The 22697-nt window shown below is 40.2% G+C and overlaps 3 protein-coding genes, 1 non-coding gene and 1 pseudogene across 8 annotated transcripts in view; 4 read left to right on the top strand and 1 right to left on the bottom strand.

Moving 5' to 3' along the window:
- Positions 1-37: 37 nt before the first annotated feature.
- marcksl1a (MARCKS-like 1a) lies at positions 38-3011 on the top strand. Its single transcript, XM_044166638.1, has 2 exons — positions 38-325; positions 1600-3011. Exons 1-2 carry the CDS (start codon positions 242-244, stop codon positions 2140-2142), a joined length of 627 nt encoding a protein of 208 aa, XP_044022573.1. The 5' UTR covers positions 38-241; the 3' UTR covers positions 2143-3011.
- Positions 3012-4246: 1235 nt separating this feature from the next.
- trnas-gcu lies at positions 4247-4328 on the top strand. Its single transcript has one exon. It is a non-coding gene; the product is annotated as a tRNA-Ser (tRNA).
- Positions 4329-4454: 126 nt separating this feature from the next.
- On the bottom strand, positions 4455-10543 carry LOC122861770 (annotated as a pseudogene).
- Positions 10544-12267: 1724 nt separating this feature from the next.
- On the top strand, positions 12268-17923 carry LOC122861915 (protein tyrosine phosphatase type IVA 2-like). 5 transcript variants are annotated; one of them, XM_044166981.1, is made up of 8 exons: positions 12268-12415; positions 13270-13408; positions 13515-13630; positions 14035-14748; positions 14854-14946; positions 15519-15649; positions 15999-16073; positions 16240-17923. In XM_044166981.1, exons 4-8 carry the CDS (start codon positions 14653-14655, stop codon positions 16349-16351), a joined length of 507 nt encoding a protein of 168 aa, XP_044022916.1. In that variant the 5' UTR covers positions 12268-12415; positions 13270-13408; positions 13515-13630; positions 14035-14652; the 3' UTR covers positions 16352-17923. The 5 variants fall into 5 exon arrangements, with proteins under 5 accessions (XP_044022916.1, XP_044022915.1, XP_044022918.1 ...); XM_044166980.1 differs by having other exon boundaries at positions 13267-13408; XM_044166983.1 differs by lacking the exon at positions 12268-12415 and adding an exon at positions 12460-12630 and having other exon boundaries at positions 13267-13408.
- A 2461-nt stretch (positions 17924-20384) lies between these two features.
- The window catches only part of LOC122861691 (apoptosis-stimulating of p53 protein 1-like), a 46852-nt gene continuing 44539 nt past the window's right edge, over positions 20385-22697 (top strand). The window contains exon 1 of the mRNA XM_044166481.1: positions 20385-20792. Coding sequence (XP_044022416.1) covers positions 20784-20792 — 9 coding nt within the window. The 5' untranslated portion in view covers positions 20385-20783. The remainder of the gene's footprint in view (positions 20793-22697) is intronic.

The following is a 22697-nucleotide window of genomic DNA, read 5'->3' as shown; positions in this document are numbered from 1 at the left end:
CACAGTCTTATCACCGACCGACATCCTTTAATTTGCGCTCAGCCGCCGTGGGGTCCGCACACACAGAAGGGGCTCTTCTCGTTTCCAAACCTACCCAGGGAGAAGAAGATCCGGTCGGATTTTTCTCCTCGTTGGCAAGATCTTACCCATCCCAGAGCTGGATTTTTAAATCTCAAAAACTCCTCGAGGTTTTTCTTTTTCGATTTTCTTTTTTTGTTCACAACACCTAAAAGAAAAAAAAATGGGAGACAACTTGTCAAAGGGTGGAGTAGCTGTTGAGGGGAATGCCGCCGCTGACCCTGCTGCCGCCAAAGCCAACGGCCAGGTGAGTAAAGTAGGGCTGACATGCCGAGCATCACCGGGGAGCCACATGGCACCCAACGCCCACTGGCAGCATGGGTGCCACGGCGGGACTGAGGGCTGCCACGGGTGCCTGGCTGTTGCTCTGTCACACTCCGCACCGAGAGCAGATCCAGTCCTCGGTTAACCACATGGCTGTAGACACAATTACTTTGAATGAAATTAACACAGGTCGTCGAAATCTGGGAGCCCCCCTCCAGCAGAGCAGCCGTCGAGTGGCACATGCTCGTCCCCGCTCAGCGCGCACCAGACCTGCCTGTCGTTAACTCCGTCTGCGGGGCCATTCGGCCGCAAATAGTACGCAAGAATGTCAGATTCGGGTCGAAATGTGTGTTTTCTCCGTGTTTTCTCTCATGAGTTGGCTGTAGTCGGGGGAAGGGGGGACAGTCGCTCTCACCTCGAACAAAAGATGCGAGGCAAACGGTGCAGAGGATGCTAATGCGATCTGCTGGAGGCGCATGTCGCGGAGCTGCAAGCAAGGCGCCGGTCCGAACCCGCTTATGTATATGTTTTTTTCACATAGTTCGACAGAGTCACAGAATACGTTTGTGGAAACTAAAATGTGCGCTCTGATGATGACGCTGATCGATGCGTGATTGTTAATTGCTTTTTGTTGGGAGAGTTAAATGAGTGGCTGGCTTGAGCTTGACCCCAGAATGCAAGATGCATCGTTTGAAGCCCGTTCATACACACTGACGAGGAGCTGACCGACTTACAGACTTACACACCCCCCATTACGAGTGCAGTGGCTTCATTGAATGACTCTTAAACTGACCGTGTCTTTGTGCCGTGGCTGACGTGTGCTGGCTGGATTCTGGCCACACTGAGCTCACGCAGAGGGCCGTGGTAGATGTGAGCCGCAGCTCTTGGATGAAAGCAAAAACCAGGTTTCACGGGGATTCCTTTGTTCCCCAAACTTGCTGGCGGTGTTGACGTTTAGACGCAGCACTACTGCCCCCATGTGTCTGCTTAAAGTCATGCAAACAGCTGTTGAATCCCCCTCTGAACCACTGTCAGGGCAAGCAGCTTTCCTCAAGTATAACATGGATTAACTATTGGAGTAAATGGGCTAATGCTAATCTGTCATATGCCAGACCTCTTTAGATTTATTTGGAATATTAGTACACATTTCATCTACAGTTATCCATCTGTATATTTGAGTGTTTTTCCGTTGACTGAGTTTTTTTTTGACCCAATTTGATTATTTTAATCCATGACTAATGAGTTCTCTCTCTGCAGGAGAACGGCCACGTTAAAACCAATGGTGATGTGTCAGCCAAGCCCGATGGGGAAGTGGCGCCCGCTGATGGAAATGGAACAGCCGAACCAGCCAAGGACGGCGAAACCAGTGCCGGAGATGCCATCGAGCCCGCTCCTGCAGCCGAGGGCGAGGCTGTCAAAGCAGAGGGCGAGGCCGCCAAGGATGGCAAGAAGAAGAAGAAGAAGTTCTCCCTGAAGAACTCCTTCAAGTTCAAGGGCATCTCGCTGAAAAAGACCAAGAAGGGCAGCGAGGAGGGCAAGGAGGAGGCCACCTCCCCCACGACCGAGGACAAGCCCGAGGAGAACGGCCACGCGGCCAAGGAAACCAAAGAGGAGACGCCGGCCGCCGAGGCCAAAGAGGGCGAGGCCGCTGATGCCGATGCTGCACCTGCACCCGAGGCGGAGACCATAGCGGTGGAGGAGGCCCCACCAACAGAGGCTGCCCCCGCCGAGGAGGCCCCCGCCGCAGCCGCCGAGGACACGACACCTGCAGCCTCTGAGGGTGAGGCCAAGACAGAGTGACTGCACCCCGCCACGGCACCTGAACTGATTTTCCAAGATTAAAGTATATAAATATATATATGAGAGACTCGTGCCACGTTAAAGTTATAAACAAAACTACAAAAGAAGACAAAGGATATATCACATTTGCTGATTCAACCACCAGTTCACTGCCTTTATTAGTTCTTCGACAGACGGAATCTCACCGGGCCCTCTCATGATGAAAGCGTCGGCTTGTGTCGCCCCCTCATGGTACACACAGAGACTGGCGCATGGCGAAGGTAATGGATTGGATGTGGAGCGAATCAGGAATACTGACTTATTTTCCCAATTCATGGAGAAGCATCCTTTTTTAACAGAGTGGCAGCCCTATAACATTTTATTTTTCTTTCTCATCTTTGTGGGATCTAAAAATTGTCACTGTTGCGGAGCGGGGCAGACATCTCCTTCACTCGAAATGACTGTTATATGGACACATAAAACCTTTCAAATGATCTTATTAATTTTTAGAATTCTACATTCCTTTGTTTTACCCCCAAATTTCAAGTATTTTGTCATGTATAGAAAAGTGAAAATCAAAGAGGGGAGGTGGAAAAAGAGCTATGTCTTTGTTCGTGCATTTTGATTTTTTTTTTTTTTTTTTTTTTTTTTTTTTTTTTTTTCTGGCTAAAACCACATTCAAGCTTCTTGAGTATTGCAGTGTTCACATTTCAGAGTTTATGATGCAGGGGTTGGGATTGTGTACAAAATGTGAGCTTTTTATCTGCAAACTGTCTCTGTAAATATGTTTTGGCCAATATTTTTGGTTCTCTTTTATTTTGCTATTGTTTGAAGATGTTAATGGTTTTATTGTAACTTTTAATAAGGGTAAATAAATGTTTGATCCCCTCTGTCTGTGTTTCGCCTTCTGTTTCACACCTCAAGACACACTGAAAGTCGGTGGGTTAGACTAGACTAACTGTAGTTTTCATGAGGAGGTCGGTTCAGTTATGTCATGCATACACAAAAACAATGAGTTAGATAAGATGGAGCTTTATTTCTCCCGAGGGAAATTGTTGTGCAGCAGAAACAAAGTAGGATAAAGTGCAAATATAGAGTGCACAGCTGTTGCTGGCTGCCGCTCGGCGCAGTACGTTTTTAAATAACAAAAACTGGAATAAACAACTCATACTGTCTTAGATGAAAAGTTCTTCAAATCAACCATGACTTAAATCAAATGTGAGGTATAAACAAGCTTTACTTCACTGTTAAATCAGCTAGATTATGAAAATGGTGCTGTTGCTTGTTAATTCTGGACGGGGACAAAAAAAGGTGGTTAGTAATGCTAAATTACAGTAAACATGAACTATAGAGGTTGCATGGCCCTGAATCATACTTGATTCATCCATGTTCTGCATATAATGAGGCACTGATATTGTCACTAATATATATATTTGGGATAACTACAGATATTTTGCATATAATCACGTATTTGATCTTTAATACCCTTCAGATATATTTTATCACTCTAGTCTTTCAGCACAACATTAGGAGCACGCCACATTCCATTTCACTGCACATTTTACTTGTGTACATGACAAATAAACCTTTTGATTTCTTGAATCCAAACAATGCATTTAGTGGAGCAGGGTGAGGGGGTATGACGAAGGATTTCTTACATATTTATAAATTAATCATGGCAACAGATTTGACATGTGGTTATCTGATGTTATCAGAGTAAGGCCCACTTAACTGATCAAATCGTTATCGGATGGTTAAAATACCTAATTTTATGTGTTGGTCTCTGGCTCCCCGTGGTGGATGTATGATGATTCTGCACCCTGTTGCTTTTTGGCTAATAGTAAACATGCTAACACCTAATTTGCACGTTGTCCGTGTTTGGCGATTAGCTAGGGTTTAAGCTAGTTTTTTAACAAGGCTTTTAGGCCTACTGCGTTTTAACGAGGTGTGGAAATGGATTTGGGCATACACGTTTTTGTGCAACACATTAAGGTAAGAGCAGCAACGTGTACTGAAATATTAAGCGGACCTAAATAAGGTCGACACTTGCAGATATTAATAAAAAAAATTTAAAAAAGTTTTTTAAATTCCTCCACATATTATGGACTGACATCACACGACCCTAGACGAGGTGGCCGAGTGGTTAAGGCGATGGACTGCTAATCCATTGTGCTCTGCACGCGTGGGTTCGAATCCCATCCTCGTCGCAGCGGACTTTTTCGATTTGAGGGCAAATGGATCTGCTCTTCAATGCCAAGTAATTTGCATTGCGTTAAATATTACAGTGGTCTTGAGGTAGATACAATGACAGTCATGTTCATGCAACAAACGAGTATTTCTAGAGTGATTATTGTTTATTAAAAAAGCCCTTTTATGTTTTGGTAAGTTACAGAATCCAGTTTATGTTAGTATTCAAATACTGGCAAATAGGTGAAAAGCCATATTTAGGGGTTTTCAAGAAGCATTTGAAGGCAGCAGTGTAGGTTCTTGTGCCTAATGTCCATATAGTGAGCAGCTGTGTTCAGCCCTTGATGCACGCCTTCCGCACGTGATTTTCCACTTCAGGGATGCACGTGTAGTTATGTGTTGTTTTTTTTACCTTGATGACGTGTTGAAAAGCTGAAAAGTTTAAAATGTACCTTTAGACAAATTCGCCCAAATGCCCATAGATAGATAGACAGATACATAGTATTTGGTTTAACTTGGAGAATGCTGCCATCTAGTGGTAACAGAACATAATAAAACTATTTTCAGTCTAAATTTTGAATATGAACAAATCTAGCTAGCTTTTAATATGTTATATGTGAATGTAGACATTTGTGGACATCTGTAATAAAATGCTGCATTTAACCAACAAACACAGTAGGAAAAGTACAGGTGTAAATAAAACAATTAATGATGGCTGAATTCCATTTAGCTGCTTCAGTATCAGGGTCCTGGTATTGCGCATGCTGGCTCACTGTCACTGTTCATGTTATTAGTAACACCTGTGCTTTTCCTACTATGGAAAATCTAAATGTCTGCTGTGAAGCATTTGTGAAGTAATTTCTAGGGTATTAAAAATGATAGACAGCAAACTCTGCATACAGTATTAAATACAACCAAAATCTGTTGCTAAATTCAAAATTCAAAATGTAAATACAAACCCTGCATATCTGTGCGGAAAGCCTAATAGAAGAGACCTTTCTGCAAAGACAGACAGTCATTTTTATTTTACCAGCAATTAAATATAGCAATATAAGGGTCAATACAAAAACAAGTCTTAAAAGAAACTAGTGGACCACATTATGACATTCCAGTTGACTCATGTGTCATGTTTTCTTGCACCAGTGTCTTTGGCCTTCTCCCTCCTGTTTAAACTCATCTGGCTCTCTGCCAGCGTTGGATCAGTCTTACAATACTGGGACCTGGGTGAGGCCATGTTGGTGAGCTCATGCTGCTCAGCAAACAGGTGCCTCTCATTTTCGTATCGGAGCCTTAAAAATTTGGCGATGCGCTTGCTGATGAGATAAATCATCTCGCAGATACACATGAAGATGCACACCGCGCTGGATACAACCATGAACAACATGAAGATCTTTTTCTCTGTTGGACGACTAATGAAGCAATCGACGGTGTTGGGGCATGGGTCCAGTGAACACTTGGATAACCTAAAAGAAAAGAGTAGAGCAGAGAATTCTCATCAATTTTTACGTTTTTTCTGTAATGCTAAAGGTGATTGAAAAGTAATAATATGAGCATTGCCTGGGCAGGTCATATCCATGGTATATCCGATACAGAATGTAAAGAAATGATGTGTCAAATCCAGCTTTAAAGACCAAACTCAGCAGATAGGTCCACCACAGTCCCCCTCTCTTCTTGCCAGGGTTGGCGTACAGGTGAGAGCCTTGGTGCAGCTCCACAAATTTCCTGTCCTTTCCTTCGCGGTATTTAACATGAGCCATCACCATCAGAGACGGGCAGGTGACAAAAATCAGCTGCAGCGCCCACAGACGGATGTGGGAGATTGGGAAGATGTGGTCATAGCAGATGTTGGTACAGCCAGGCTGGAAACAAAGTAAAAGAGCTTCGCAATTGCTTTTTCAATAGTGACTGTGATGTCTCAGACGGGTAAAATTAGTGATAGCATAGGTTGTTGCATTTGTGCCAGAGATTAAAAAATCAACAAGGAACCTAGGAGTTTCAAAGAGGCAATACTTTTGTTTTATACCACAGCTAATGCAACTATCATGAAATGATAAATACAAAACAATACAACATGTGCTGCCAGAATTAAATATCAGCTGGAGGATGTGAAGAAGGTTATAATGCCCCTATATTGGTAAAAAGCTACAATGCATCTAAACCTGCAGTATTTTTAAGGGATCGAGTGGTGACATCTTTTTTTTAAAAAGCAGGGACATTCCAACAGTAGAATTTTTTCATCCCTGCAAGGCTTACAGACAAAAATAAAGTAAACATAAGTAAGTATGACTGAGATTTAGTTTTCTGATGTTCAGAACCTACAAGCCACGGACTAAAAGAAAGCTATATTACTGAAAGGTTTACTTTAATAGATAGTGCCTACCAGTTACCTTGTGTTCTGTATGATAAAAAGCATGTGAACCTAAGAGAGTTATTCAAAAAACTGGCAGAGATTTTTTAGTTACCAATATTTTAGTCACATGGGTGTGTAAGCTTACAAATGTGTCCTAAGTCCTAAAAAGTTAGCACATTTCTTTAATAAGGCTGCCTGCACTGAAAAAGTTAAGGTGTCAAGCCCAATCCAAGATAACCCTGATGACATCGTTAGGGGTAGCGCCCTCCAGAGCCACAGCAGACATGACTGTTTTCATTGGTTGAGTAGCACTCCTAATAATATTCAAGTGTAAAATCAGTGGAATGCCTCTTTAACATTTGAACCAGATAGAATCAACCAAGAACCCCCATAGAGGAGTTAGGTACAGATCTTGTCATGTTAGTCAGGGTTACAAATGGTCGAACTCATAAACAGTCAGGACAGTCCTTTAAAGTACCGGATTTCATCATTAAAACTGGCATGATGTTAATGTGGTGCCTCCTAGTGGGAAACCAATTGCTCCAATAAACTTAATAAAATTTAAAAGTACAGAAGTGTTAGCAGAACACACAAAACAGTGTTGTTCCTCCATCTTACCTGTCGAGTATTACACACAAAGTCTTTGCTCTCGTCACCCCAAACCCTCTGCGCTGCCACCACAAACACCAGGAACACGGAACACAAACACCATGGACAGCCAGATCCTCCCGAACGCAGTGGAGTATTTATTGACTCCGCTCAACAGACTTTCCAGTCCCGACCAGTTCATCCCTGCTGCTGCACCGGCTTGGGTGACAGAAACAAGCGCACCCTGTAAAAGAGAAGAAGACAGAAAAAAGGGTTATGTTTCTACATCCTTATGACAAGATAAAAACAAATCATAGCGGAATTACTTGTGGGATTTCCTAAGACGTTGCTTCGAAAACTGGTATATCTGGCAGAGCTTGCATGGGCTTGTATGAAATCGTTAATACATGTAATACAAACTAAATAGCAGATCTGCCAGGGGAGGTAGGTAGAAACATAGTTTCATCTTGTGTCTGCAGGTGTTTCTTGACTGTACTGTTGCAAACAGCAAATTAACAGCAAAGCTTTTTTTAAACCTTTTAAAAAATGCTTCATAAATTGCTATTCGGGATTATTAATATTATCAGGCCCCTCACTAATGTAAGTCCATGCTTCAGTAGCCATAACAAGATGTACACAGGCCAGAGAAGATAGAGTCATGTTACGCTTAATGTGGAACATTAATGCTTTAGTCAGCTGGTTGCAGTGGCTGATAGATAAATCAATATGCACTATATGTTATTTTTTAATACTGACATAAAACTGTGGACAGGATAGTGCTGCTATCTTTAGAATTTAGCTTGACCAACCAGCATTGAGTTTATGCAATAGGTAATCTACATTTTAAAAGTCCAACACTTTTTAAACACACACAGATGGACAGGTAACCACTCGATTTAAAGGAATAGTTTAACATTTTCAGAAATACGCTTATTCACTTTCTTGCCAATAGCCAAAACATGTAGCTGAAACCAGCAGCCGGTTAGCTTAGCTTTAGCACAAAGCGTGGAAAAAGGGACAAAAGGTTAGCCTGGCTATGCCCAAAGGTAACAAAATCTGCCTACCAGCACCTCTACAGCTCTGGTTTAGCTCTGGTTTGTTTGATATGTACGAAAACAGTATCATAGGAGGTCATGTGCCTTACAGTAATTGCTACTGAAAATTGCCTTATAATGGTATCACATGGCACATGCAATAGCTTTTATTGTAGCTGGCTCTTAAGTGTGTACACATAACCATAACAGCATTTTTAAGTTAGTGTACGATGGTAACACTTGAACATTTTGACACAGGGGTTTGCACGTGTTGTATTGAAGTGCTGCATTTGCTAATAAAAGTCAACACAACTTTAATTCCACCATAATTTGAAGCTAAATCTGGCTACATGTTTGTGTGCTGTGTGTTTTTATTAAGCCAAACAGTCTTTTTTAATCTTTATACTCCATTCTGGACGCTGTTGATTCTGTCCACACAGCTGCTGTGTGTGTTAACAGTAGGCATCGCTGCTGTTTTTGTCTGCTGCTGCTGCTGAATGAACACAGTGGTTTGGCATGTATGCGAAGGTAATGAGGTTCATGAATGAAACAGCCCAATGTCATTAGTCTAGTATAAATATAACTTCAGTCATATGTGTGTGGTTTCAGAGTTTATGTTACCTAGATACTGAGTTGTGTGTGTGTGTGTGTGTTTAACAAATATATCTTTGTACAATCTAATGTACAATCAGTGCACAGTTTTCTATTGAACTCTCATGGTTTCCATAGGTACATGGGCCTGGCATTTTACAGACGGAAATACTATATCTTCTTCTTTTTCTATTGTACAATATACTAATTTTCAGTTCAGTTGGTGTAAAACACAATTAATTCATTAAAAATACAGTATTTTATGGCATGTATGTTCCCATTTGCTGTAGTCAAATATCAAACCTGGACTTGAGTGCAGAAAATGTTAACCACCAAGACTTTCATCAAGTTTAATTTTGTAGGCTGACATGATTTTTACGCAAATGTTTGTTAGTATAAACTGATAAAGTGAAAAGTATAACCCACCACGTTACTGGTCATAAAGGGAAATAAAATCCACATCGGAACACCATCCTTACGCCTTTATGGTTTCTGGAGCAGTGCGGGATCCCTCACAGTTTAGAAAAGAGTAAAATATTTAGATTTCAGAAAACGGGAGTGGCTCAGCACTGAGGACTTTTCGGTGTTAACATTTTAATCTCTGGATTAACTATTGCCACTTAGTTTGTCTCTTTTATCTAGGCTAAATAAAAAGCACCAATATGGCTTGTGCTGATATTACTCTGACATTGACCTTTTATTAAACATCAGATTTGGTCCTGTAAATGCTAAAAAGCTGCTTTGTCCCACGTGCTTCCCTGCCATGATTATGATAAGACCATACATTTTATATTAATATTTTTATATGTATTTTCTTAACCTCCATCAGGAAGTGGCTGTTTAAAAATATCCAATGTTGGTACAAAATATGCATGGTCTGTATTGTTTGTGTGAAGGGATATACTGGCAGATTAAACTGTAGATATTCATTATACAGTAAACCAGCAATTTCAGCATTTCAGGAAAGCATTAAATCATGCTTTTCCACCATTAAAAGATCAATTGCACACTATTTACTATAAAATAGATGACTTGATATACATCAGTGTGCGTGTGGAAATATTGAACTTTTAAGAGGGCTACATTCCACGATGTCTCCGTCTCTGTCTTGAATCTACAGTTTACACGAACACCACATTTTCCTTTTTGTAATTGCGTCTTTATACTGATATTTCCACGCTTGGAGTTTGTGTCTTAGTCATAGCAGAAGAAAACGCTTGTCCCATTGTGTCTTTTTTTGGGAATTTTAAACTGACTTTAAGCATGTGATACAGTGAAATTAATGAAAATCCAACAAAAAGAACCTTACCTAGTGCTGGAACCTGGCTCAAATACCAAAACCCAATATGTCGACACCAGCAGGAGAAGATTAACATACAACAGTAAAGTGAAATATAATGAAGTAAAAACTACTTTAAAACTATTCTGCTCCTTTTTCTTTCTTTCTGTGTCTGCCTCTGCTCTCTCGCCCTCCCTCAGAAATCCTGCCAAACCAGATTCAGCAGCTGCTACGTCATCTCACACACACACACACAGACACACACAGACACACACACCCTGTCTTGTCAATTGGCAGGATACAGGAAGACTCCACTACCTACAAGCCATGTAATCTAACACCTTATAAATAGGTAAATAGGTGCTTTATAGAGCAGGGAGACAGAACATCCATCCTTGCCAACCAGAATGCCTGTGGTGTATGTGTGTGTGTGAGTGTGTGTGTGTGCGTAGGAGAAAGTGAGTAAGAAAGAAGAGAGAGAGAGGCCGCACCCTCTATGTTTTTACAGAGGCCTGTAGCGAGTTATGCAAATGTCTTTTTACAGTGAGCTATGTATTCACATGGCAGACAGACCAACAGAATTAAATCAGATTTAAATAAATGTAGTTTAACAGTTTCTGTAACTTGCAACAGTTTATTTGAAATAGAGTGACCACATAAAAGAAATGCTGAAATATGTACAAAAGTGTTCAGAGGCCGTAAATATATAATTGTAAGAGAGTTAAATAAATGAAGATAAAAACATAAATTATATGTAACAATAACAAATACGAACATTAGACAAAATCAAGTGGAAAGTGTAACCTTACAACAACGTGTACAGGCGTATGTTTATGGTTTAAAATATTTTAGAAAATGTTGTCATTGCAGCAGGCTAAAGGTTAGAGGTCAAGCTGTAAATCAACCAAGAGGCTTTACTGGAAGTCACATTACCAATGCTGCCTTCAGTGCTGAACCATGAGCCAATTCAATTCAATTTTATTGAATTGAATTGACTCATGGTTGGCCAATTCATAACAGAAGTTATCTCATTGCAATTTTCCTATAGAGCAGGTCTAGACTGTACTCTTTATAATATTATTTACAGAGACCCAACAAATCCCACCATGAGCAAGCATTTGGCGACAGTGGCAAGGAAAAACTTCCTTTAAGAGGCAGAAACCTTGGACAGAACCAGACTCAATGGTGGGCGGCCATCGCCGCTGTCCTGTTAGGTTTTGAGAGAGAGAGAGAGAGGGAGGGGGGTTTTCAGAGAGAGAGGGGGTTTGAGAGGTGATGGTGTGGGGGGGCACAATGCAAGACCACACACTATCAGTGACGCAAATATAGAAAGGTAAGGCTGCAAACCTCCTACACTGACAGAAAATATGTCTGTTTTGTAATTTTGTGTGTTTCATCATGGAATTCAGGTGAAATTCCTCACTGACTTAAAATACTTTCAGACACTGTATCACCCAGTTACATCTTGGTAGGTTTACTTTGTTGTGTTCAAACATTAGATGGCAACAATGACTTCAACATCAGTCTAACACTTACTACTTGCCTCCTTGCAGCCTTATAATACCATACAGTATATTAAATAAATATTACTAAGAATGGTAGAATTTTCAGTTATGCCTGGATTGATCAAATGTGACATTTAATATGTAAATTAAGTCTCAGTGTATGCAAGACCATGCAAAGTGTCAAGACAAAATGTGAAAGCTGAAAAGTGTTTATAAGCTGCGAGAGTAAAATAAATGAGGATAAAAACATTAAATAAACATATTAAATACATATTACTAAAAAAGTATTTTTCAGTTATGCCTGCATTGATAAAATGTAACATGTAGAAGGCAGAGAACATCCGCACCAATCAATTACAGTAAAGTCAGCTACATACCTGAATAAACCTAACTTAATCAACTCTGCTGCAAATGCATAAAACAGCACTTCAGTAAAATAAAGCAACATAATGTGAAGTAAGACTGTCCAAGGTGCTCGGGCAAATTTTAAGCCAGCATTACAGTGATTTCTTAAAAATTCGTCAAAATAGCAGGAGACCGGTCGAATAATACCGGAAGTGTACGGGGTTTGTCTACAAATTAAAACGGTCGTGACTTTTTAAAACAGTTCAATAATGTGTATTTTTATCAGTTTTATTATTGAAAGCTTGCGGCCGGAAGTTGCGATGTGCATTGAGACTACCTCGACATTTCTGTTCAACATGTCTCCTTTGCAGACTCTTTAGAAGCGTCTGGATTTTTCGTGAAACTACTGCGTTTTGTAAGTAGTTATGTCAGTCGCGTGTGTGTTACTACTGTTAACAAGGCCACTGTACTCATTGTCATTTGGCTGTTATTGAAATCAGGGCTTTGGCCTGGAAGTGTTAGCTTGCTGTTTATTCTGGGAACATGATTGTTGACCTGTTTATACATGACCTGGCTGACGGCAGAGCATCTAATGACAGATGGCGTTGTTGATTAATTTAGTCTAGTGAGGTAGCCAGTTTCTAAATTATGTGCTAACATTTTTTCTTAAACTGGGTATGTTATAACCTTTGTTGTATATACAGTAATTTATGTGCCTTTAAAAAAACAGCTAACAGTAACGTTAAGCTAGCATGCTGTTGGGTAAGTTAACGTTAATTTTACGTTAGAACATCGCCCTAGCTAACGTTAACAGCCGTTAACAGTTGTACAGGCATAAAATGATTAGCTTACCTAGCTAAATATTTGTAACAATTTGTACGTTGAACTCTACCGTTAATTAACGGTTAGTTTATACAGTCGGCAACTTGCAGGTGCACAATTAAATCTCTGACCATTGATACAGTTTAGCTAACTGAACACCGTAGCTGCGAAACATTCCGTTATTTTCGTGTGGGCACAATGTCACGCCAAACTATGTAAAATCAGGTCACTTAAAATAGTTTGTTGTTCCGTTATGCGGAGATACAAGCTGCTTGGTGGGTCATTTTAGTCAGGCTTTATGAGTTAACCGTTACGTACACGGGATCTCAACACATTAGCTAATGGTTATGTTAGCATAATCCTAGCTCCCTGCATTATGCTAACATGACCATTCAAGTCAGGTAACGTTAGCTGAGCAATATTAACATGATTTCCTTTACGCAGCAGGTTAGCAGCAAGTTATCGGGCCGTTGTCAACCAGGACCCAGAAAAGCAGCAGCATCATCATCAATGGTGTGTCCACATCCCGGAGCCGTCACATTTTCCTGTGTCCGCTCAATGAACCATCTCCTCAGCGCTCATCAAAGTGAGTGTTTTACCACGAGTCACTGCAACACAGTCCCGTCTCTTAATACAGTGTAAATTAAATAGTTACACATCACACTTGCAATTTATTACTTGGTCTCTCTCAGGCTGCACATGTATGGCGTTTGCGAAGCTTGGAGGGGAGTTTTGCCAAGCCCAGCACCTGCTGCTTATTGTGGACAAGTGAACAGGAGACACCAACTAGGCGCAAACGGGCTCACAGGTGTGTACTTTAAAGGCTGGTCATCATCATAAAAAAAAAAGTTGTCCATTTTTTCCCATGTTACAGTCCATGGACAGCAGAGAGCAGAGGTACACTGAATCAGTGATGATATAAATACTCAGTACATGTATAGCTAGTCATTTACGTCACCCAGTGTTGGCCTATAAAAAGAAAGGAACAAGTGCATGAAGTTAAAAGAGAGCAGCCCATGCAGAATTGGTTATAAGATAAACTATCTTATTCACACTAGAATCACAGGTGAAACATCTTATTGAGAATAGGTCAGTAGACAAAAAGGTCATATTCATAATAATGTAACAAGCAAAAACTAGCATGGAAGAATACTTTTAGTTAGGTTTGCTTAAAGCAGTGTAAAAATTAATGACTGTCTCCATTCCTCATAGGTCCTTACTGCCATCCTGCTGAACCCATATGAAGACAAGCCAACCTTTAGCCTGTCACCTGTCCTGGGGAGTAGGAGAGCCTTTGGTTTTATCCTGGGAGTTTCCTCACAGCTCTTCTCCTTTCCTGCTTCGTCTTTCTTCTTCTACTCTGATTCGTACAAGTCTTCTCTGAATGGGCTAACAGATTTGAAAGAAAGAAAGGACAGATCTTTTTTCTGTATTGTTTTTTTTTTTTCCTTCTGGACTTTGGGTGTCTTCCCTCCAGTCTTTTTGATCCCACTCTGCTAGATTTAAATTTTTGTTTTTAACCAAGCCAGTTTTAGTTTTTCCTTCATTGCCAAGAAAAGTCCCCCCCCATTTCTTTCCCAAGACATTTGTCTTATCGTGTCTTTTTAGTTTTTTATTCAGACTACTTTTTGTCACCAAAGGAATAGAATATTTACTTTCTATTCCCATAAAGCATAAATCAGTGAAATTGATTAAGTGGTTTTTCATTTTTGGTTTTTTAAACAATCGGAAGAATTTCACTTTGAAAACCTTGTCTGTTGCTCTATTCTTTGAAACACAGTACTTTTCTGATCATTTTTTCTTTATTAACAAACCTCTGTGGGTCTAAAAATGAACCGACCAGCTCCAGTGGAGATCTCTTATGACTGTCTGAGATTCCTCATTACGCACAACCCCACCAACGCACAACTGGGAAGGTTTATAGAGGTAGCATATATGTGAATAATTCATTTATATCCTTCACCCATTTTTATTTTATTTCTAGAGGAAGTAGTTACATGTTGTGTTTAAAAAGTGTGTTTTGATGTGTAGGATCTGAAGGCATATGGAGTAAACACCCTGGTGAGAGTGTGTACTGCTACATATGACAAGACACCAGTGGAACAAGAAGGCGTACAGGTCCTGGTAAGTGACATAGATACACACCAGATTGAGCCCACTCATTTACTTACTAACAAAGAAGTCCAAAAACATTGCTAATCCTAAATTCAGCAATGTAATGTACAATAATAAAATGTACCTCATCATCAAACTAAGGAACCTAAACTTCATCTATTGGTCAGTCAGGCACAAATGTTCAGCAAGATATAAAAAAAAATGCCTCCATAAGCAGTTTGAATTATAAAGGGTGGAAAATGGAAAAATGCCTTCTTCCACTGCATCTGCAATGATAACTAGGAGCAGTAGGCAGAACAGGCCATCAACTGATCTTAAAAGGTTATTGGTGCAGGAATTTTTTTAGGCATAGCAGCTGAACAATGACCAAGTGAAAATACTATGCAAATATTTTAGACACTTGTGGAACATTCTGGATCCAGGAAGTGATTTTAATATCTTTCTGCAGTACAGAAACTTCTTAAAGGGGGATTATGGACATTTAGTCAGTCTAAGCATAACCAGGAGAAGAAAAATGTTTACATTTGAGAACACGTTGCAACATATTGATGTGATCAAATAAGACTCGATCTCCCTTCAAGGATTGGCCATTTGACGATGGTTCCGCCCCCCCAGACCAGGTGGTTGATGATTGGCTGAGCCTGCTGCAGACAAAGTTTAGAGAGGAGCCTGGCAGCTGTGTGGCTGTGCACTGTGTTGCTGGACTAGGACGGTTAGTATGCACTTGACACAGGATTTTTTTTCCTCTTTATTTATTTTATTTATTTATTTTTTCAGATGCTGATATGCACAAAATCTGTTGTTTAAACCTGGCATTTATTGTCAATTGTCATAGTGTTGCCGAGTATTTAGCTCTGTGGTACTAGATTTTCAAAATGGTACAATACCAGCCACTGCCGTACCACATGATCAATAGCTACAGGGGCTACAGCCAAAAGACAGAACACAAACTGAGTAGAAGGACTCTTTTAAAATCTGTGCTTCATACAGGGCTACAAGGCCATAGAACTGTTCCCAAACAGATGCTTGTACATTTGAATCTATTTGTTGTTTGTCCTCAGAGCTCCTGTGTTGGTGGCGCTGGCTCTAATTGAGTGTGGGATGGAATATGAAGATGCTGTGCACTTCATAAGACTGTGAGTACAAAACACTGATTCTACTGTTCTCCATTTGACTTGTTTGTACTAACAACTTTTCATGTACCAAATTCAGTACCATCCCTATAATTGCTCACACACCTGTCCATTCTTTTTGTAAATATTGTTTCTTGTCTTGAGCATAATGTCTCTTTCATGTTGTCAGGAAGCGTCGTGGAGCGTTCAACTCCAAGCAGCTGCTTTACCTGGAAAGCTACAAACCTAAACTGTGTCTGCGCTCCAAAGATGCCAACGGACAGAGCTGCTCTATACAGTAGGAATCTACAACCCCATACATCTTCACTGCAGCTTCATAGGAGACTTTCATCTTTTGATGTTAAATGGAAAGTTGACATGTTTGGGTAAATGTTTTTGGTAACATTAAAACATGAAATCTATCTAATCCAAAAATTCAAGGACCTCACGTCAGAGTTCTGGAAAGACAACTTCTGATTTTACATCAAAAATGACCTTAAAAAAAGTGGAGGTGTTAAAGGTTTTTATTCCTGCTCCGTGGTCTGTAACCTCACCTTAATATGTAGCAAAAATGCACAAATACTTGGCCCATTAAAGGGAAACCCCACAGTTAAACAGAATGGATTTTAACTGTCAGTGTCACTGTGAAATCAAAAGTTAAAAATATTTAACTCTCTGCTGTCGATGTTAACAGACTTGAGTTAAAACTTTGACGTTGGGATCAGACATTATAGAAAATTCAGTGTCAGTAGGAAAGTATGTTTGACAGTTGATTCGTTCTTGTGATGTTAAAACAGGTCTGCAGCTTGATATTAGTTCTAAGCTACAACACTACAAATGCAGAATAAATAGTATATTTAAGAGATTTGCTTAAAGATTAGAAGTTTAAAAAGATTTTTTAAAATCTGCCCTCAGTTTGATGCCAATGTGATGTATGCTGTATTAAACAACACTACAATCTATCTACCTACTGTTTGTCCCAAGTCAGAGTCCTAGACGCACAGTCTGCTTCACTAGAACAAACTTGTGTTGGCTGTAAATAAATTTGACACTGTCCTTCATAATGTCACAATGGCAACACGTTAAAAGGTCAGTAGGTGAATGTATTCATAAATGACCACTTTAAGGTTTTGGTAGATTGTCCTGTTACTGTAGCTATCAAGTGTAAACACAAATAAAATCATCAATAAATAATAAATACGAGCTTGGTAATTCATCGGCCCCAGTGCTCTATATCTCCACTTCAGCATACACAATGTAGAGCAACATAGTGCGTGACAGAGTGGCAGCATGCAGTATATCTTCCAGCTAACAATTTAGTATAGATTATTATATTAGGTGGTAATTGCGTGATAACAGTCCAGAACGTACTGTTGAATGATAGTAGGCTCCATGCAAACACATGAGCATGTACTATTTACGATGGTGAAGAAATAAGACAGCATTTAACAACAAAGTGAGCTTTAAGTAATACAACCATGTAGATAATTTTGGTGCCCCAGCTGTCATCACTGGACAGTTAAATTTACTAATGGGACAATCTCCTGAATACTCTCTGTATTCCTATTACAACCACCATGGAACAGGACTGTGGAGCCAACATGGCTGCCACTGAAACCTTAGTGGCCATAGTTCTTGTCTATCTCCGGCTCTGTACTTACCTAGCTGTCCGGTCAGCTGCTGTGTTTGTAAGCTGCTGTTGGTCTTTGTGATGTTATTATTTTTCTGTAGGTTTTATTTTCTTTCCCTGTACCTTTTTATCTATCTGTACTTGTTATTTATTTATTGATTCCACGGTGTTTCTTTGTGAAATGTCTGTCTGCTTGAACAAATCTATTAGTCTTATTGGAAAATTAAAGTGTGTAGAACCATAACTGTTGCTTGTTGCAGAAACTATTTTGAAAATCATCCTAAGTGTAGTTTAGTTTGTCTGTCTGTAAATGTGTCTGTCTGTATTGTGAGTTGAGAAACCAAGTCATACTTCAATTGGTCAAATTCTCAAAATACTTTCAGATTAAGAGCCACTTAAAGACAACTAGTGTAGTATTGATCAGTTCCACATTGAATATATAATCAGTCAGATTACATCATATCTATCTGATCAGAGGTTGACATAACCTATTTCCAAGCACATTTTTATTAATATTTGCCAGGCTGCTTCTACAACAGTCCCAGGTCACAGTGACTGGACTGGGCTGTAGCTGTAACGTGGCAGCTGTCCAACGTGAGGCTGAGCCTGACCTGATCTCAGTGAACTGTGTGTGTGTGTGTGTGTGTGTGTGTGAGTGTGAGTGAGAGTGAGAGAGAGAGAGAGACAGAGATTTCCTCTGGCTGTGGTGATGCTGTGTGAATGTGGCTGTCAGGGTGGAGTGACCGCATCACACGGACCCAGTGGATGATTCAAGGTTGACTGGTTTTATTGACTGACCTGACAACACACACACACACACGCACGCACATGAACTAACCTTGAACGATAGAGCCATAGTGGACGAAGAGAATACATGTCCACAAATTGGGTTTGAGAAGCCATTCTTAAATATGTATCTGAGGAAGAGAATAGAAAATGTTGCTTTTCATCACTGCCTTCTTTCCTGTTCATGTTCACACAAAGAGACAGCTGACTGAATTTCACATTACATCCTGGAGCGGGTTTTTAGATCAGTGAACTGAGAAGAAATACAATTATTTAAGTGTGCTTCATAGTTGGAGGAAAGTACAATATTTTATTTCCCTTATTTGTTCAAGTTTGGTTTTATTTGTACAGAGTGAAAAAACAGTAGGAGATAGGCTAAACAGTGATACAGACAACACGCACCAACAAGAAAGAAAGCTTCTCTGACAAAACTACCAATTTCTCTAACAAATAAGAGAGTTCTTGGAGTCATTGCGGTTTTATATAGCCCCTCCAAACCTAACAACTTCAACCCTTAGAACCCATAGCTAAAACTAGCTAACACCTAGCTAAAACTAATGCAACCTAATACAGCAGTCCTGCAATAAAGCCTCCTTCATGAAGATTGTAATGTTCAGTTTCTGTTGAAATTGCTTCAGAGAGGTGTTGATTCAACTGTATGGTCAGTTTGGAGGATGTAGTTTGTGGTGCATTACACAGAGAGGTGTCTCTCTTAGCCTACCCTCATTGATATAAACGGGGTGGATTAAATAATAGAAACACCCATCAGGTAGGTGTACCTAATGAACTGGCAACTGAGTGCCCAGTTACACTTTTAACATTATCTACACAGAAAATGGGTTCTAAGGGTTGAAGTTGTTAGGTTTGGAGGGGCTATATAAAACCACAATGAGTGTAAAAGGGGGAAATGGAAATTGTGAAATGGAAATTGCCTCAGTGTTGGTTGCTCCTGTGGACAGTAGATGGCGGAAATGTTCTGCCAGATAGTGAACTTCATAATGAAGTCTCAGGTTAAGAGACTTAAGAACACTTTCTCAATCTTTTAAATGTTTTTAAATCCATTTCTGTTCACAAGGTTGAGCACATTACAGCAACAATAATGCTTCCCTGATAAAGTATTGTACAGGGTGTCAGACGAATACTAAGTTAGTAGAGTACAGTACTGTACGGTATTATTATGGTTTGTACAATGTGACTTTAAAATGATCACTGAGAACACACACACACACACACACACAGATATACAGCACCCTTGGCAGCAGAGGACAGCTCTGTGATAATCTGCTCAATATATGACAGCTGAACATCCCTAAGCTCGCTGTAAGCTACACACGCCTGTGTGTGTGTGTGTGTGTGTCTGCCTGTGTGTTCAATGAGTAACACTTTCTTAAATAAAATATAATAAAACATTTGAATTACAGATGGAGGGATTTAAAGAAAGAAAACAAGAATCTGGGTTAGAAATGCATGGGAGTGGTGTAACCACAAAAAAAGTGAAACACTGAATTAAACACACACACACACACATCCCGTTGGACAACTCTGTATGTCTGTTGGATTGAACTGTTATCCCCATAGGACTGTCTGTAGAAGTGTGCTGGAGCCTCATACTGTAAGTGGGAACACTGAACTGCCCCAAGTTTGCTGTAACACTGAAGGAAAACGTTGTTGCTGCTCACACAGCCGAGAGAGGGCGCTCTCACTCAAAATAGCATGAATTAACATCTCCGGAAAATAGTATTGATTTTTAGATTTGTGATCGCTCCACCACCTACTTTCGCTACATAGTTTAATGAACCTGTAGGCTATTTAGCGTGAGGAAGAGGAGGAGGAGGAGGAGGAGGAGGAGACAGGGGGCAGATGGGAGGGATGAATCGGGACGGTGACCCAGTTCACCCCGCAGACCAATCCGGAGGACCGCCTGCTGACTGACCAAAGGATGAAATCAGTGAAAATCTGATAATAAAACTACAAGTGGTGCTTCCAGGTTTCTCACGCTCGGTGGTATTTCCTCTCCCGGTGTAAAACAGGAGAGAGAGACTCAGTGTGTGTGAGACAGAGAAAGAGAGAGAGAGAGAGAGGGGAAGGAAGAGGGAGGGATTGAAAGAGGAAAGTGGATAGGAGCTGGAGTTTTAGTTTTCTGAGCATCTGGAGATCTGACCGGACACGCAGAGAGAAGAAGAATTGGATGGGAAATTACCTGAAACCAGAGGGAAAGAGCGAAAAGGCAGAGTAGAAGAAGAGTGGAGGACAGGGAAGAGAGAAATAAGGAGGAGGAAGTTATTTTTCTAACGGGACAGGAGGACTGACCAGCAGGAATGTTGCCGGTGAGTTTTCATTGATCAAAAATGTATTGACCAGGATCTGCTTATTGGAAAATATATCGCCTTTGCCAACATATGCGACACAATCACTACTGCATAACTTCACAGTTAGCTAGGCTACAGCTGGGAGGCTTTTCCAGTGACACTAAAGCTGGAGCTAAACGGCAAGGCGACATTGTTACCTAATGAAATTTTAGATTTTGAAATATTCATTACGTTTTCATACATTTATCAACTATAATAAAACAAACTTTTTTATAAACAACTTTTTTTTTTTAAATACTTCTTTTATAGCTCCTATTGTCACAATCTGCGGATTTTCAAGCCAGCAACTGCCAAACTGAGGGACAGGAAAGGAAGAAGCGTGAAAGCCTTTTAGGAAAGAATTATTATATTTTGCAAAAGGTAGTCAGAGTAAGCGGCTTTAAACTGACATGTGTTAAATGACTTCAGAGAAACAAACGGGTTTCAAAACCATTAAAAACCCGTGCTGTGTTTGGCGTCTGAGCTGTATCAATTTACCAATTTTAAAAAAGAGCAAAACCGGAAGTGGTGCGCTCTGTTTTAAATTGAAACTTAGCCATGTAGGGTGTAGTGAGTATTAGTTTGTGATTTGAGCCTTTCATAAATAATCCCTCAATAGGCTACTTTCAGCAATGAAGGGAAGCCTATATTACAACATGGAATCAACACGTTTGATACAGAGTGGGGTTTTTAAGTGTGCAAAGGATGAGAAAGTTATTGGCTGATTCAATTATTTTAAAACAAAATCCCCCCAAACCAGTAATTTACAAATATTAACAGTTCTCAATTATTCTGGCCGGTAAAGGTGGTTCTAAAATCTGTTGCAATCAGATAAAACTGTGCCACAGTTTTAAGTTAAAAGCTTCAAACTCTGAGGTTGCTGCTAGACATCCTGTGAAGTTGTCTGGGAGGCTATATGACAAGACCTATGACATATAGCTATACCTTACATATACATATATCTCCATATACCTACTATACATGACACTTAAGATATGTGTTTGTGATTTTGACTTTTTTTTTTTTAGAAAATGAGGCTTTTATTTTGAAGGTTTCAATCAGAAGTCCTACTTTTCTTTTGGCTGTCTTGACACTGTCACTGACAGATTTTCATATTTGGATTTAGAAAGATACAATTGCATTTATACATCATAAACATAGAAATGCTTTCATGCCCTACTGTTCAGCTAAAATACTGAATCATTTAAAAAAAAACTATGGCGTGTGGATGCACTTCATGAAGTTTCGTACTACAATCGTAGTGGAGTTTCTATTTGCAAACCAACAAAAAAGTCAGTAAACCATTAGTATTCCTATTTCCATCCTGTCATTCCTCTCTCAAGCGTCCTCTCTCTTTGTCGCTCCCTCCCTCTCTCTCTCTCTCTGTCTCTCTCTCTCTCTCCCTCCCTCTCTCTCTCTCTCTCCCTCCTTCTCTCTCTCTCTCTCTCTCACACACACACTGAAAACACTACACCACTTTGTGGCTGGGCTGGGCTGCTGTCAGCTCCGGACAATACACTGAAGATATAGAGATGTGTTTACTGCCAGAGAACACTTCTACCTTGACCTTTGACCTCACTCTGGATGTCCTTCCCGGTTCAGGCCTTTTCTTCATCCTTTTTTCAGGGAGTGTTTGCCTCTACCACTGTCCACCCAGTGTTCACAGCTTTGTGACTTTCAGCCCTGACTCCCCTTCTGAAAGTATTTGCCTAAAGCTGCTATCACCAAGTCGACTTCATTATTCAGACTATTGGAAAAAACTGTATTGACCCCTAAACTTTCCACCACGGCTCTTCTCACTGCTTTGCCCTCACTTCTGCAAACAGCGGGCAGCTCACATGACTGATACACCTAATTCAAAACAGAGAATGATATCATCTGGCA

Source organism: Siniperca chuatsi, linkage group LG15 (assembly GCF_020085105.1).
Source record: "Siniperca chuatsi isolate FFG_IHB_CAS linkage group LG15, ASM2008510v1, whole genome shotgun sequence".
NCBI classification, from domain to species: Eukaryota; Metazoa; Chordata; class Actinopteri; order Centrarchiformes; family Sinipercidae; genus Siniperca; species Siniperca chuatsi.
This window is presented reverse-complemented; position numbering and strand designations above follow the sequence as displayed.

Coding starts and splice junctions, on each gene's coding strand:
- marcksl1a (XM_044166638.1), top strand. CDS start 242: ATGGGAGACAACTTGTCAAAGGGTGGAGTAGCTGTTGAGGGGAATGCC. Junction 326..1,599: donor CCGCCAAAGCCAACGGCCAG/GTGAGTAAAGTA, acceptor CTCTCTCTGCAG/GAGAACGGCCACGTTAAAAC.
- LOC122861915 (XM_044166981.1), top strand. CDS start 14,653: ATGAACCGACCAGCTCCAGTGGAGATCTCTTATGACTGTCTGAGATTC. Junction 14,947..15,518: donor AAGAAGGCGTACAGGTCCTG/GTAAGTGACATA, acceptor TCTCCCTTCAAG/GATTGGCCATTTGACGATGG. Junction 15,650..15,998: donor TGTGTTGCTGGACTAGGACG/GTTAGTATGCAC, acceptor GTTTGTCCTCAG/AGCTCCTGTGTTGGTGGCGC.